This window comes from Ascaphus truei, chromosome 4 (assembly GCF_040206685.1).
Source record: "Ascaphus truei isolate aAscTru1 chromosome 4, aAscTru1.hap1, whole genome shotgun sequence".
Taxonomy (NCBI): domain Eukaryota; kingdom Metazoa; phylum Chordata; class Amphibia; order Anura; family Ascaphidae; genus Ascaphus; species Ascaphus truei.
Window position 1 is genome coordinate 286,841,639 of NC_134486.1, and position 17,747 is coordinate 286,859,385.

General features: G+C 43.3%; 1 protein-coding gene across 2 annotated transcripts in view; it reads left to right on the forward strand.

Moving 5' to 3' along the window:
• Positions 1 to 1,767: 1,767 nt before the first annotated feature.
• Positions 1,768 to 17,747, forward strand: part of FOXO3 (forkhead box O3) — a 140,978-nt gene continuing 124,998 nt past the window's right edge. For both annotated transcript variants that reach the window (XR_012801119.1, XM_075597577.1), the window contains exon 1: positions 1,768 to 3,381. Coding sequence is in view for 1 of the 2 variants with exons in the window: in XM_075597577.1 (XP_075453692.1) it covers positions 2,848 to 3,381 (534 nt within the window). In the remaining variant the exon portion in view is untranslated. The remainder of the gene's footprint in view (positions 3,382 to 17,747) is intronic.

The following is a 17,747-nucleotide window of genomic DNA, read 5'->3' on the forward strand; positions in this document are numbered from 1 at the left end:
TATGTCACGTGTACTGTAAAGCGCTATGTACCTGGATGGCGCTATATATATATATATATATATATATATATATATATATATATATATATGTGTGTGTGTGTAAAATATATATACAAAAAGACTTGTGGAATTGATTGTGAATGGCAGTTACAATTCACCTATACCCTTGACTATTTCGCTTTTCAGGGATCACCTCGTTTACTATTTGTGGTGCTGGAGAGACACAGCAACCTGCATTAAAAAATTAATAATAATAATAATAATATAAATTCATGCTTATCCAGCGCTGCTGGATTACATGAGTAAGAGCCTTGTTCCCTCCTCCCACACTAATGGTTTCCAAACCCATGATTGTAAGTACCATACACATAAATCAACTTATTGAAATAAAGTAGGCCAGGAAGAGGGGCTCTGCAGATTCACCCAGTTATGAATACATATTCTATTTCTTCTTTGGTAACGTGTTACTCCAATAGTGAAAAAGCAACAAAATATCCTTCCCAGTTCAGAAGTACAGTATAGTGCACCAACAGCAAATCGTTTAGTAAGTACCCTCACAGAGTAATGTAGTATTGACACATGAAGGAGTTAATAAGTACACTCCCTTTTAATAATGAGCAAGCAAGTGAGGTTGTGAGTAATAGTCGCAGAGTATCATCCTCATATTTGAAAGCATCAGTAATTGAGACTAGTGAGTATAGTTTTAGTGCAGGAGTGAGCAAGGTTGGTCGGGTATCTTCTTCATATGTGAAAGCAGCAGTGAGCGAGGCTAGTGAATATGCTTCTCACATGGATACAGTAGTGAATAAGATGAGATACATGCTATTCACTAGGTGAGCTGGGTAAATAAGGCACTTGTTCAGCCTTATTCAACTGGCAGCAGTATAAATAATACTTGTTCATCCTAACCCTAATATGCCATCTTAACCCTTACTCCAACATGCCATCTTAACCCTAATATGCCATCTTAAACCTTACCCTAATATGCCATCTTAACCCATACCCTAACATGCCATTTTAACCCATACCCTAACTCTAATATGCCAACCAAGTACATCCTCTAGAAGGAGTGGCTCATTGAGTAAAGACTGAGACTGACTGGCAACCGAGGTTGAGGGGAGCCTGGTTCAATTCCTGGTGTCGGCTCCTTGTGACCTTGGGCAAGTCACTTTATCTCCCTGTGCCTCAAGCACCAAAAAATAGATTGTAAGCTCCACGGTGCCTGCAAAATGTCTCTGTAAAACTAGCAATGCTATACAAGAACATGCTACTATTATCCTCTAATTCTAACCAGCACTCTCCGAGTCCTAATAATGGCGGAAAACCATCTCTGGCTAAATAAAGGAGACTGATTTAGAGTATGAGTGAGATATAAACAAAGCGCCCTCATTGCTACATTTAGGTATGTTAGTGACAACCAGAATAATAGCATGGAGGTGTCTATTTACCCGGCAGCAGGCTCTGTAACCTATATACCTACTCCTTCTCTAAATCAGCAATGAAAAAGGTTTTAGTTTAGTAATTATCATCCCCATGCGTCAAATGCATTGAGCAATACTTCCTCTGTGCCACAAAACTAGATGATAAGCTCTTTGCACCTGCAAAAATGCTATGTACAGTACTGCATACCCTGTCTGCACTATGTGACAAATATTGAAAACCTCATGTGAGTTTCATTCATACTTTCATGCAGCAGTGAAGGGGTGCTGGCTACCCTCCTCCCCCTGCTGCCTCCTCCTCCTCCCAGTGGGCAGTGCCCTGCTGCAGTTAGGTTGTGTGTCACTGGTGTGCCTCTCACTCAGTGTGTTACTGTCGCTGCCTGTGCTTGTCAGGAGGAGGAATGTGGAAGTCACTGGCAGGGGTGCGCAGGGTGACAGGATCCCGCAGGACGCAGCATCACCCTGCGCTGTCACTTCACACCCTGCCGTGAGGAAGCAAAAAAAAAGAAAAAGGGGGGTGAAAACAAATCCAAGTTTCCACCTTCGCAGTGCTGGCTGTGCAGCATTATCCTGCCAGCTCTGTGTCCCCGGACATCCGAGGGGAGCTTCCGATGCTGCAGGCTGGCTCCCTCCTGCACCGCCAGCCTGGGATTACTTTGCAGCGCTGTGGCTGCTCCTTCTTCTTTACCATCGCACAAGGAAGGGGGGGGGGAAAGACCTGAATGAGGTGGTGGGGGGGAGGAATTGTCAAGATGGCAGCAGCAGGAGCAAGTAGGTTATGTGCTTAGTGCATGATCACACACACATGCCAGACCTCGCTGCAGCCCGTCTGGAGGCTGGAGTCCCTTCTACTCCCAGGACTGACAAGGCGATTATAAAGCGGATCGCAGGCGGGGGCTCTCCTCGGGCGGGTGATTGCACGTGAAGCAGCTCGGGCACGAGTTGCCTTTCCAGCGCCCCCCGCCGCCAAGCGATCAGCCAGGGATACATATATATATGTGCACCCCTGCGAGATCTCCTTCCCGTGTGAGAGCTGCAGGGGGGGTGTGGTGTCTCCGGGGAGCCTGAACCCCCATCTGTGCGCTGGGACCCGGGCACTGTGCATGGAGACCTGAAGCCCCACAGCCAGACTTCTCCTCCTGCTCCCCCCGGGACCCGGAGCAGCCGGGGATCATTGCTGGGTGTCACACACTGAACACATCACATACTCATGAAAGCTGTGTTTTTGTTCTTTTTACATAAAAATGTGCGCGCAGTGACAGTCTCCTGCATTTCTGGATTTGGGACACTTTAAAGAAGAAGAAGGAGGAGGAGGTCGCCTTTGCAGCCCCGGACACACATTGTTGTCTCGCTGTGGGAGGGTGGAGATCAGACTTGGGGATAAGAGGAGGGGGGTTTGTGGTGGAACATGGCAGCAGCCTCGTCCTCCGGGTCCCCGGCGGCGGGGGAGGACGTGGAGATAGACCCGGACTTCGAGCCGCAGAGCCGGCCCCGCTCCTGCACCTGGCCGCAGCAGCGGCCCGACTCGCTGGACAGCCCGGCCAAGTCGGGAGGGGAACCCGGCGGGGGGGACGCGTCCTCCATGATCCCGGAGGAGGACTATGAGGAGGAGGAGGAGGCGGCGGCCGCCCAGGCTGCGGGAGAGGAGAGAGGAGGAGGAGGAGCGGGGCTGGCGGTGTCCGTGCTGGCGGCCCCTGCTGGCGGCGCGGAGGCATTGCAGGGAGGAGCGGGGTCAGTGAGCGGGGCGGCCGGGGGGCAGCAGCGGAAGAGCTCGTCCCGCAGGAACGCCTGGGGCAACATGTCCTACGCGGACCTCATCACCAGGGCCATCGAGAGCAACCCGGACAAGAGGCTCACGCTGTCGCAGATCTACGACTGGATGGTCCGGTCTGTGCCCTACTTCAAGGACAAGGGGGACAGCAACAGCTCGGCTGGGTGGAAGGTGAGAGGGGCGCGCATGTCACACACTGTCTCAGTCACTGACACCTCCGCGGTGCCTGCAGCGCTCACATTGTCTGCTTACATGTCATTCACTTTCCTTATCGTGTGTGTGTGTGTGTGTGTGTGTGTGTGTGTGTGTATATGTATACACACACACACACACACACACACTTTTTTTCAGGCACTCCGGGTCCAACGTTTCGGCTCTATAAGGGGCCTTTCCAACGTTTTCAGAGGCTCCTTGGAGAACCAAAACGTTGACCTACTGTGATATGACTTATATTTTTTCAAACGTCCAGGAGTGCCTGCTAGCATTTTTCTTTTATCTCTAAATCTTTGGCAGATATCATTTTTTTGGGGGGTGGGGGAAGGAGAATATCAGCGCTCCTCTTAATAGGTGTAAATGTCATAAAAAGTTATAGTGCAAATATCTATCTATCTATCAATCAATAAATCAATAATAAATACAGAAAAGTGGTTAATAGAAATATATCTAAAGCAATTAGAAAATCCATAATATATAAACTAATATATACCTAAAATTGATGAAGTTACTTTGAGCGATATGAAAACGCAATCTGGAATCGGGGGCTGCTTCTCAGGAGATGTACCACATCCAGGAAACTTCTATAAAAGTGAGAAGCGCACACTCCATAATGTATTAAAGTATAACAAATAGGATTTATTAAAACACAGAGGACAAATGCCCACTCACGTGGCGCCTGATATAAAATTGCATTGGTTATATAACTTCAATGGTTCCCGGAACAGGCTGAGATGATCCAGTGTCACAGACAGCAGGTTGAAGCAATCAGGCTCTACCACCCATAGCACAGCCAATGGCGTGGTATGGAGCCCTCAAGAGCCCCAAACGGGGAGAATGGATGAAAGATCCAGCATTCAGTCTGCCAAACAATGCTCCGACAGGTGTAGATTACAAACTCACTGCCATTTGACGTTATATATCCAATGCGATTTTTATATCATGCGCCACGTGAATGGGCATTTGTTGTCTGTGTTTTAATACATCCTATTTTTTATACTTGAATACAATATGGAGAGTGCGCTTCTCGCTTTTGAGATGTGTGTGTGTATAATAGATATAGATATATCTTGCAACGCCAGCCTCCTTTGCATGTTGACAAGTGCCTTTCCCACTTTTGCCTGGTATCCTGTTCAAGCTTTCATAGTATGGTTGAACCTATCAGTACCACTATACATCTTCCTGAACACCCGTTGACGCCTTCCTAATTGCTCAATGAATCTCGACGAGGGTGTCGTGGCACGGTGGTGTGTCATAACCTCAAGCTAGGTGTGTCACGGCTATTTCTAGAGCAAAACGTGGATAAGGAAAAAAGTTAGCAAAAAACTAGGGGGGAAAATGAAAACATTGATTTTTGGATATACAGGAAAAATAATACAACACAACAGAGAGCACACCGCTCACTAGATTCCAATAGAAGAATACTTTTTTTTTTCTTTTTTAGGTGATGCCTAATTGCCCAGAGATGGCAATGGGTGCAACCTATGTACTAAAAATATAGACACCAAACAGATGAATAACTAACACAAGGTCAGCAAATCGTCAAAGAAAGTACATTTAGTTGGTGCACTCCTATGCAAATTGTAATTTGTAAATTAAATTTTACATATAGTGACTATTAGAAGTGAAGATAAGTGAATAAAAAATACAAATATTAAAATAACAAGTGGTCCTGCTGTCTCTATCGTAGTTTGCTGCAAGAGATATCTAAGCTTTCATATAAATGCTGTTTTCTAGACAGCGCAGCTCTAACATCACTGCCTAATTTTACTATAACCCTCAAAGACTATCCAAGTAGTCCCACAGTCTGCAACATTTGTGTCCACATGTGTGGAGTGTCCGCAATAGGTGAGTCACCTGCCCGTGACGAAGTATAAATATACTTAACATCTACAACACACTGCAGTGGACTGCACTGTGTACTATATGTTAAGTTTGTTTTTAGAGTCTGTGACATCACACAAACCCTGTGGCTTGCATGTAGAGAATTGGTACTAGTATATGAAAGGTCCTGTTTTCGATTCCTGTATGATATGGTATAATTTCTAAATAATTTTAATTATAATGCCGCGTTGCCATGACTATGCGCCGCTGGTAGCCAAGGTAAGGGAATTTACAGAGGCCTTGCGTGGTCCCTCCGCATTTAATTTAAATGCCTTCGGTGAAGCGCAGGACCTCTGGAAAATCTCGCGCCCCCCCAGTTTGCACACCCCTGCTATAGACAGAATAGGCACTATGTGATACAACACACTATAAACAATACTGTGCATGACATTACGTTACTATATGCAGTGCTTATATAATGCATATACTGTACTATGAATATTGCTGTTAATATATGCACCATAAGCACTTTGTGTGTGAGATCTACAAAGTGAGTAATGACACTGACTTTAGACAATGTCAACAATGAGACTGAGTTTGAATCAGGGGAGCCCGGTTCAATCCCTGGTATTGGCTCCTTTTGACCTTGGGCAAGTCACTTTATTTCCCTGTGCTTCAGGCACCAATAACATAGATTGTAAGCTCATCTGGGCAGGGACTGTCTGTAACAATCCTTTGTGCTGCGTACCGCGCGCTATACTGTAATTGTGATGCACTTTGAGTCCCATTGGGAGAAAAGCACTATATGAAATAAAATTATAATTATTACAATACACACCATCTACTATATCGGTCCACAATATTCATTTGTTCTTAAACATATATTCTATACAGTCTGTGTAATTTATATATATTTTGTGTATTCTCTATATACATACACTGTTTTTCCTACACAAATGATATTCGGTTTATGTACTAACATTATTGTTTGTAATCTATCATACATATAGTGTACATGTACTGTAAATGTCTTTGCCTTTGTGTAATATCCTAGACACATACTTGAAACATTTCCAGTAACATACTGGTACACACATCATTGCTTGTGCTTATTACTTCAGCACATCATTAGCTGTACACATACAATAAACTGTCAATACAACCAGTGTTTGCACATGTAATATACTAAACACATACTAGAAAAACAACCATACTGTAAAACAGGGGCGCAAATTTTTCTTGCTGCGCCCCCCTGCCACCGCTCCTCTCGTGCTCACGCCCCACCTTGCATTTCTAGAGCATCAAATGAAGCTAGGAGTCATGTGACGTCCCGTGACCCTGCTGCGTTATTTGATAGCAACGCGGTGTCAAATGACGCAGCGGGTCATCTTATGTCACGTGACCCCGCGGTGTCATTTGACGCGGTGCCGCCACAGCAACGCCTCTTCTGCGCCAAGGTAGGATAGAGTACAGAGGCCCCGCACTGTCCCCCGTATTTAATTTAAATGTCTTGGTGAAGAGCGCGGGGTCTCTATGCGCTGCGCCCCCCTAAAAACAAACTTGCGGTGCGCCCCCAAGTTTGTGCACCCCTGCTGTAAAACATCATTACCAATGTGTGTTCTTGTAATACCCTACACACATCATAAAACCATCAACACAAGTGTGTGTGCGTGTGTGTGTGTGTATATGTAATATGGCACACATACAATAACTGCATACATAATGTAAACCATTAACATTACGTGTGTGTTATTCTTCACAATCATTACGAATTGTTACCTTATCATCTATTCTGCCACCTTGTCACCACACTCCTCCTCCCACACACATCATTTGTCCAGTGGGAGCGTTCTCCTAAAAGTCAACTCCACCTGTCGCCTTTGTAAAGAGTTACCTGCTGGCCCTTCTGGTTGGTCGGTGGGTCAGTGAGGACGACCTATTTAACATACATCAAATGCCACTGTAAATGTCGATAGAGAATCCCCTATTACAAGGTCATATCTCTTGTATAAAAATTGAGATGTCATTCTCCCAGTTGGAATAATACTGTAAGACGGGTTTGCAAACTGGGGTTGGGGGGGGCGCAAGATTTTCTGGGTGGGGGGGGGGTGGTACACGATGGTTAAAGAGGCCCTGCGCTCTTCCCCATAGCATTTAATTTAAATGCCGGGCGAGGCCTCCTATAAGTCTCTCTTACCTGGTCTCAGCCGCACTTCGGCGACATGTCACCATGGCAACACGGCGTCAAATGACACCACAGGGTCAAATGACGCCAGTGAGAGGGGGGGGGGGAGAAAAGTTTGCACACCCCTGCATGTAAGATATAGATCTGTGTACCAACAGAAAGAAAAGTTTACTTGGATGCATTGCAGTTTTTTTTGCCTAGATTGCTGCCTCTGACTGCGATTTAAATGTACAATGCAAGGTAATCTAGTTTAGTCCCACACAGACAAAGCATTTATTATAGGGCTACAAAAGGATGCACTGAGCTGCAGGATTTAATGCGTGCTCAAATCATTGACATTCCCCAAGTTGCAAGCAGGCGCACATGTAGTAAAAGCACCGTGGGTGTAGATCGGCAAATTGTTTAGATCTATTGAATGGAAATACCTAGCTTGGCATCAATTTAAAATTGCCTTGATCGATCAAAGTCCACCGATGTCTAGGTCCAGAGACCTAAACGACTGCGATTTTGTTGGTTCTGGACAAATGGACATTTTGGGGATTTTTAATTGTGTACAGCAGCGTATTGCACAGCTGAGCCACCGAAGGGATGGCCATATATTGTCATGAGCTCTATTGAAATGTAAACTGCGCAGATGTTGCGCATGTGTGAGGCTAGCTTCCAGTAAGTGAGATTGACTGCAGGTGAATGACAGATGACAGGTCTGCAAAGTACCTTAACACGTGTTGACCATCAATGCTTTATTATAGCCAGCAGCTCATTACCAGCATCTATCATTTTCGGTTTCCCAAGAAATAGAAGGCCTGCTGCCACTTCGATAGGCAGCTCCTGCACTGCTTCAATCAGTGGCTTCCTTGTGTTGTCTCTAGCGCACACTTTTGCATGTGTATATATGTACGGGCTATATTATATAAACGCTTCCTAATGAAGTGTGTGGGGATTTTCATATCGAATTATCCACTTGAAAAGGTGCAGCACAACGTAGCACCAGATTGAATTTTATGACAGTGTTATGTTAAATAATGTGAAACTAGTTGGTTTATTGCCTTAAAAAAAAATAAGACCAGTATAAATAATTTTTGGAAGTTTATCTTTGACATGTTTGTTAAACTCATCCTAAATTACAAGTTACAATGGTGTGTGTGTGTGTGTGCTTTTTTTTGTTGTTCTTTGCTGTTAGTCGATATGCAGGGAGTGTGAATGAGTAATTATCTTATAATTGGGGTAGCAAAGAAAATGTGTAATTCGTCCTGTTTGAGCCTAAGGGGGGCTGTAGCTTAAAATATTCCTAGCAGAAAGGGGAATATTCCCAAAGCGCTTACACGGTGTAACGCGCTGCAAACCCGCGCCAACCGGTATTTACGTTAATGCAGGAAATGCAGTGCGATACCCCGCCCGTGGCGCCTAGCAACCCCTCACTCACATCTTCACTCACTAGAAGGCAGTCTCACTCGCAAACATTAGTCACATCCAACGCTTGTAAATGAGAATGATTATGATGGAATAGAACAATGAAAATGTGGATCCACAGTGTGATATACACGCACAGACATTCTGGGCGCTCGCAAGCACCTGTGCCTGGACAAAGAATTATGGATTAATCCACAAACAATGAGTCTTTAGAAATCGCCACTGGGGAAAAGGGGCAGTATGGGCATTACATAACTAGACAGACAAGGGATACACACACACACCACAGGCATTTGAAATCCACCCACATCTTGCTGGACAGTGGCATTAAACGCGCATAAACAATGCATTCTTTGCTTCGTTGGTACAATGCCAGAGAGTAGAGGGAAATGTGATACATGCATGTGGGTGTGAGAGAGGTGTCGGTGGACTGAAAGCTAATTTGTCTTAAAATCAGATAGCCGCGTATGTTACAGAGACACCACCCTTGGTCAACAATTATTTATGGATCAGCAGGTTGCTTGATTTGGATGGAACATTTAAAAATGACTGTTGCAAAGCTCACAGGCCTTTTCAAAACCGTTCACAAAGGGCACCAGTAACATCAGACAGACTAATGCATTTATCTGACACCAGATGTATGGTACGTTTGTCAACATCACTCTTGTCTGAGTGGTTTTTTTTTTTTCCTCCCATCCTTCTATTCTCCCTTTCTATGGATAACAAGCCCCATCCTCTCTCTTAGCAAAGTGTATAATGTTATTGAGTTTGTTTTATTTGCGTGTAGACATAGAAGCTACTACAGCTGTTGAAATGTGACACGGCTTATAAAGGGGCAGTACATTAAAGGGTAACTAATTGAGTGGCCTAGTGTAGACGTAGATGCGCTGTCTCTTTAAGTGTTGGACAGGCATGCATTGGTTTTAGGCTCTTTAAACTGGACAGTGTCTAGTAGCATTTACTATGCAGTAATAAAGGGATTTAGTGGTTCAAACCAATCAACCCAGCAGCTATGGAATAGATGCACAATACAGATACATATATGTATGCAGTTTACTTTAACTGTACACTTAAAATGTGTCTTTCGGTTTTATACATTAGCTTTTGTGTGGTTTTACTTTGGTAGCTTTCTGATAATGAGCACAGTCATCTACTGTACATTTAGTGCAAAGTAAACGCTTCAGTATTATGTGACACGTTTTTATTTGGACAAACAATTGATATTATAAGACAAGCTTTTGAGAGTTCTCCTCTTTTTCTCAGGTTAGCAATTGTGATTTACAAAGATTCCATGAGCTTAACAAACAGGATAGCAATCTAAGACAGAAGATGTGGAGAATTCATGGTAAATAAAAACATGGCAATAAATGGATGAAAGGGATAGTGAGAGATGTGGAGAGCATGTAGGACCATAGATCCATCAGCAGTGTGAAAGGGGTGGGTATGCAGCAATGTCGCTGGACTCACATGGCTTTTTCTACTTAATTCATCACTGTAGATTGTAGGAATTTGTTTAGCAGTGGATAATCCAGGCATTGTAGCTGCAGCCCTTTCTCTGGTAGAAGTGCCAGCAACACCGTGCTAAGTGAAACTGTAAAAGTCATTATAGGGATGGCTTTTCAAATGACACAAAACAAGGGGCATGGTGTTTCCTTTAAAGCAGGGGTGTGCAAAGGTTTTTTTTTGTCCTGCGCGCCCCCCCCTCTGCCTACTCTCCCCCATTGCTGCCCTCCCCCCCCCGCTCACCTTGTATCAAGCATCAAATGACTTGCTATGGCGACGCAGTGTCAAATGACGTCGCGGGTCATGTGATGTTACGTCACCACGTTGCCATATCAACACGTCACACCAAGCCGTCTGAATCAAGGTTAAGTGAGTTACAGAGGCCTCGCACGGTCCCCCGGCATTTAACTTGAATGCTTTGGGGAAGAACGCCGGGCCTCTGTAACCGCCGTGCCCCCCCTCCCCCAAAGAAAAAAAATCTTGCTCCACCCCAGCTTTAAAGGTATGCAACTATATTCTGAAACCGTCTCAAATAGCGGAGCAGGCAATTAGAAATGACCCTCCAGTTCCCCAGATATTTGTACTTGTTTGTGCCAGTCTTTAACCCACAACTACAAACATGGCCGCCATGTCACCAATAGAAAGCTGCAGTGTCAATGTTGCAGATTTCCATTGGCTGTCGCGATGGAACATTATGAAGAAGATTGCTGTCGGGGAGGAAATATTCTTCCCCCCTCGGATAAAAGGAGTAATATCAGAGTAACCGTTGGGTCCCAAGTGTTGGAGGACCACAAATCGGGATTAATACTCTTCACCCCTGTCTCTCCACCCTCCCTCCCCAAAAAATGGACAAGCTGCTTCAAGCAGTGGTTAGACGATCTGTTATAATAATAGTAGTAGTGTTTCTGTATATGATTAATGCATAGCGTTTACCTGGGCTTCTATAATGTGTATGGGGTGTGATTATCATGGGAACTGTGTTTTGCACGCTACCATATCATGTGAACTGGCTGTTTATTCAGGTTTGACGGCTGGTCTTCACTAGAAGACTTTAGAGCAACGTGAGACCTTTTTCCTAGAATAATTACATATTCATTTAACAACCTCACTTTACAACGAAGATTTTTTTGTTTGTTTGTTTGTTCATGAAGTCTTCTGTTGAGTGGGAATAGAAAGTTGCCTGTAAAGACTGTGGGCCTTATTCTACAAGACGGCTTTTGCTAACAAATGATCAGTGTGGAGGAAAGATGTGTGCGTGCGTTATACATATATATATTTTTTTTTTTTTTACACGTTTATAGCATGAGAAACACAATCTAAATATTTGGTTTAGGGATGTGCAAACCTTTCGTGCCTGAGTTCGAGAACCATGTGAAATTGGCACATTTAAAAAAAAATCATCACTGTCAGAAATCGCCAAGCCAGAGCCGGGAATATGGATAACTCGGAGCTGGCCTTAGGCTTTGCGGGGCTCAAGGTGACACGGTGGCAGAGGGGCCCTACTGTAAAAAAAGGTAGGGCGGGACTTACCTAGGCCAGCGGCCCTCTTCCTGCAGTGTCATGAGACGTTGCGTTGCCATGTAATACCGCGTTGCCATGGTAACACGGAGTCATGTGATGGTGACGCTGCTGGAGGTGGCCCGCTGCAAAAGAGGTAAGAGCGCACACACCACACCTACCTCTGCCAGTTTGGGGGCCCCGCACTTCCTCTGCTCCTTCCTCCTGTCGGTGTCGGGATCCAACTTCTGATTGGTGGGGGACCCCCCTCCAGCTCCCCCCTCCGGTCGGGTGAAAGTTGAATCCCGGCGCCGACAGGAGGGAGAGGAGGAAGTGCGGGGCCGAAGAGCGGAGAATACTTGACGAAGCGCTTGCAAATTGCGACTGCGCTGAGATGCATTGGTGAAATGGCAAATTGATGGTGGAAATGTGTGATTTCTGAGAAGCTTTTCGTGTAGCCCTTAAAAGTTCTGCGGACTGGTCTGCCAGGAATAGATTTTGCTTTAAGGGGAATTTAGCAGAAAGGTTCTCAAATGCATTTTGGACAGTTTTTTGCACATCTCTACTTTGGTTGTCATAAACCTGTTCTACGAGTGTGACAGATGAGCACCCATTAACCTGCCTATAACTGAACACTGCAGCTTTAAGAAATATATAAAGCAAGGTTTAGAGTGTGGGTGGCGAGAAGGGGAGTTGGAGCTAAAAAAAAATATGTTTTTTTTGTTTTTTGTTTAATATTCCCCTTTACAACGGAAACTGGGTTGGTTTGGAACCAAAGAGAATGGGAGATCAAAGTGTGGCGCGCTGGACTTTATTAATTTTCCATATGGATGTAGTTTGAAAAGCAGGCGAATAGGCAAAGACATTTTGTCCTGGACTAGCAGAAAAGTAAATAATCTTTCACATGGTCACTGCTGGCATTGAGACTGACACAGGCAAACGTACATTTGTAAGAACCGTTACTCCAAGTGCGTTTACGCTTTCAGATGTTGGGGGGCGAGGGGGGGAGTTGGTGCTTTTCCTAACTATACTAATGACTTGTTTTTATCTTGGGATTGTGTTACTGAAGAGGCAGTATCTCCTATGAGGAAGGTGAAACACAGTGGCATGTTTAATATGTTATATCTAGCTGATTGACATTTAAAAAATAAATAAATAAATGTTAAAGTATCTTGAAATATTTTCTTTTCTGTACATCTTTTAGCTTTTCAGTGGTAAGCAAAAGCTTGTGATGGTTTTTACAATCTTTATCTAATGTGTTTTGATAAGATTGTTTGTCTGTACTCAACTAAATGGTAACAGCGTTTCTTGTTTTATCTGTTTGCATTGTAATTGTTAAGACCTAAATCGTCAGCACGGATAAACATAAGTATGGCTTGGCTTCTCTGTCATACTGTCATGGCTTCGCTGGCACCGCACGGTTACGTGACCTCAGCGGCCCGTAACTCGGAAACGGAAGAGCCGACCTTCCTTTTTCCTTCACTGCCAATCGTGTCCTGCGCTGCTCCATGGAGCTGAGAAATACCCCTGGGGTGCTAGACCCATGACGTTGTGACTGTCTTGGAGGTCGCAAAGGGTTAAGCTGCACTTGGTCCATAATAAACACTGAGGGCATGGCAAGAACACAATACAGACAGTCCTCGGTTATCCGACACAATGCGTTACTCAAAATGGCGCTGTAAAGCGAAACGTTGTAAAGCGAAACGTTGTAAAGCGAAACACGTTTTCCCATAGGAATACGTATAAACTGTATTATATATATAATATAACATAATAAATAATATATTATATAGTATAATATAATATTATATAGTATAATATTATATATATACGCTCTTACGACGCTTTGCAACGTTGTTTATGTGAATGTGTATATATATATACACACATACACAGCGTTGCAAAGCGTCGTAAGAGCATTGGATAAGCCATTTTGGCGTTGTAAAAATGAATTTAGGTATGCATTGCATAGCGTTGGATAAGCCATTCGTTGTAAAGCGAAGCGTTGTAAAACGAGGACTGCCTGTATGTACTCGTTTTGTTTAGGGGACCTTTTGTAACATATGGTATCTTTCATGATTTTTTTTTCTGTCTCTCCATCACATGCACAAATTATTATTAGCATTATTTTAGCACCATAAAAGTTATACCTCTTTAATGAAAACTGCTAAGGCATGAATTGGTCACGTTTGAGAGTGCATGTTGGGACTGCGTCCGATGCAGTTTAAAGGTACAATATATCATATGGTAGCGGCAATAAACTGAAAGCATGTCTCTTATTTTATCCCCCTTTTTATTAGAGCGTCTAGCAATGTGTTTAAGGTTCCTGTACCATTGGGTTGCTACAGTTATTATTATTTTTATATATAATACCTGACATCGAAATGCAGTAGGAAAATGACATTTAAAGCCATACATTTCCTATATATTTTAGTGACAAAAACACACACAATTTTTGTCTCTCTCGCCCTTGCATCCATTTCTTTACCCACTCGGCCTCCCTCCTTGCAAACAGTGCCCAGTCACAGTCCACAGCTCTTACCTGTGGAGTGGAGCCTGTCCTGGTGGCAGACACCATAGGCTGTAATTGACTTCTGGGTTGGTCTGCTGTTGCGGGCTCCAGCCTCGCCATCCCCTGCCTCGCCATCCCCTGCCGCCTTCTGCCGCAGCCATCCTTCTCCTCCTTCCGTTGCTGCTGGCCAGACCTGCATGCGCCCCTGAATTATCTTGTTGCCCCCTGAAATACTGGACAATTATGTCCCCCGACAGACCTTTCAGGGACAATTCATTGAAGAAAGGGGCAACCCTACTGTAGAAGAGAAGGGTTACAATAGGTGGTACAGTGAGGTTACTAGAACGAAGGGGGGGATTCACTAATTCGCGGGTTAACACGATCACGCTATCTCACATTACCATTCAAAACAAAGGCAGTTAACGCAGGATCGCGGTGTGGTAATTGGTACTGTTGGTTAGGGAATCTCTCCCTAAGTTTAATAAGAGACTGTTTTAATAATGTTTTGTCTCCCCATAATCTCTGCAATTTGTTTTGTGATCATGCGATGTTCAAGGGAACATGGACACTGCATCCTCTCTGCTTCTTTCCTCTTCTCTCCTGCATCCATTGTATTCACTTGTACAACTTGGCAGTTCCCAGGCCGGTGACGCTAAGGGGAGTTTTATACGGTGGAGAGTTGGAAAACGGTATGGAGGCCGTCGTACCAACGCCTTCCCTTTTCAGAGGGCAACACGATTCAAATGGGCAAACACATTGCTGTCTTTTTCACCTGTAATTATTTCATCTCAGTGCAGAGGACTACACCTTTCTAAGCATACCCACAGTTGTTTAATACTCGTCACGCGATAGAGTTCTTGGAAGAACATACAGTCTTTGTGTAAACCAACCATTATCTGTTTGCTTATACTGCTCAGCTGATAAGTCTCCAGTGACAAGCCTTGTGTCCTTGGCCAGGAAATACAAACTGTTGTACATGTTGTGGACAAGAACTGCATGTCTAAATGGGGAATCATTTGTTTGTGAACAATTGCAGGTGGGAAGAAAGTGAGAGCACTTGGGAAATGTTCAATCCTTCCAACTCTTTATTGGTGCCAGACACAGGAAATAATATATATTTTTTATATTTTATCTTTAAAGAGGCAATCTAAGGTGCTTGACAAAAAAAAAAAAAACCTTTTGTTTTAATATATGCAGCCTTTGATTTACCTTTATTGAAACAAATTACCTAAGCAGCCGATTGATTGATTGGTTCTCCCGTGATCGATCAGCAAAATCAGTCATCCCAGGGTTCACTAAATGGCTACCTTTTATTTTTAATCAATCCTTCAGTCCGTGTAACAGCTACAATTTAGTCTTATATACGTAAGGTAACATCTATTGTTATAGTTTGCCGCTCAAGCTGCTGGGAATATTGGCAACAAAGTATCACAGACAGGAAAGGGTTACAAAGATCTTGCACTGCTGGGGAGGTGGGCTAAAGCCTGCTATAGAAATCACAGGATGCTCAGTATATTAAAACTCATTAAAAATAGCATTAAGAGTTGAATTTTAAAATAAAAAAGGTAAGGAGTATTATCTAATACTACAGAACTGATTTTATTTAAAAATACACGTGTAGAATATTGCTTGGATTGCTCCTTTAAAATCCCGAACACACGCAATGTTTTTCTTTTTGTAAGTAAACGTTTCAGCCTTAAGCAAATAATAATAAAAAAAAAATGCTTGAGTCCCAATAAAGCAGAACCACTCCATTTAACACCTTGCCCTCCATTTGTAATGTTTGTTTTACATATTTAAGACGGAGGCAGCTTTGCAAGTACAGACCAGAAAGGCTAGCTTTGAAAAAGCACAAAAACCATTTGCTAGAATATACAATGCATGTCACTTTTGGTAAAGGTTAGCTAGCTAGCGGCTCATACCTAATCGAGAAATTAATGCCGCAGTCATTATGTCTGAGTAATACAGCAAATTAATGTTTCTCCAAAATAGAAAACTCAAAAGATTTCACAACTGCTCACTCGATCAGGATAAATACACAGTGCTTTCAAGCTGGCTACAAGTGTATATGCTTCTCTAATCATTTTTGCACAAGATCAGTCTTACAAGGGTTTCATTAACCCCATAAGGGCCAAGGAGGAATTGGATGCCAGCCTGCATTACATTGCTTCAGCAATGTAGGCAGTTAATAAAAATAAAAAAAATCTAGGTGTGGGCCAGCTTAACTTGAAAAGTGAATCAGGTTGGTACCAAGCCCTGACGTTATTTCACAATTCCCTATGCCCGTCAGACACGAGGCTGTGTGATTTGCTGCATTGACAGCAAACGGATGAATTCTAACAGGAGGATATCAGTGCTTTTCATTTTTCACCAGGGCAATTTTTCAAAAGGGAACTCGGGAGATGCGAGTGCTGACACTTTATAAAAAAAAAAAAAAAAAAACTTTTTGCAGTCGCCTTTTTAAATTTTTTTTTTTTTAGGGTTAATCAAGAAAGTTCTTATAATGGTTTAGGAAATTACAAGGAATGGGGTAGAGAAACTGTGTGTGTGTCCATAAACCTGCTTTTCCCCATAATCACGAAGCATACAGTGGTTCTACTGCAGCCAGGGATTCTGGGAAATGAAATGCAAATGAGCACAGTGTCACCTTTTTTGCTTCCTATCCATTTTAACATGGACCCCTATAAGCTTTTCTCCCTTCTATTTTAACTCGGACCTGGCTGTAAAAACTGTAAGTAGACGTACATGGTCAGCACACTTCACTGACAGCTGTTTGGGGTGAGATCAGAAGGTGAGGGGATAAATGCTTTTGTACCCCATTTCTTTATTTTAAGCTTAATTATTATTATTTTTTTTTCTCTATGAAAACACCACTAATTTCCACCATTGTAAACTATATGACATGTTGGGGGTCAACATTCCTAGTCTCATGTGGTCCCCTAACGCCTTGCAGTCCTTTGCTTGGTCTGCCTGGCGTCTCTTATATATTGCCATATGGGATGGGAGTTAACACAGATCTTTATCAGACCTGCATAGATCTGCACTGAATGTTTGTATGTTGATGTGACCTGCAATGCACTGAAACCCTGGCCTATTCAGCATTTTAATGGTTAATATTGACTGCATAGCTTGAATTGTGTTCCCTTCTTGTAAAAGAAGAAAAGAAAGAAATGTCAACAAAGCCGGAGTCAGGTAGGACTTGTTCTCTGCAAGGTGGCTTTAAACTGTGTTTGCTTTGGTATACTGTTGATAAATTTACCAGCTCTCAGAAGCAGTGCCTGTGAGCATAGCGTATATCCTAATATAAAAGGTGTGTGGTCTGTGGAATTTTTTTTTTCTGGATTTTGTTAACTTTTAGTCTTCTTATTCCAGTTTTTTTTTGTTACCAAGAAA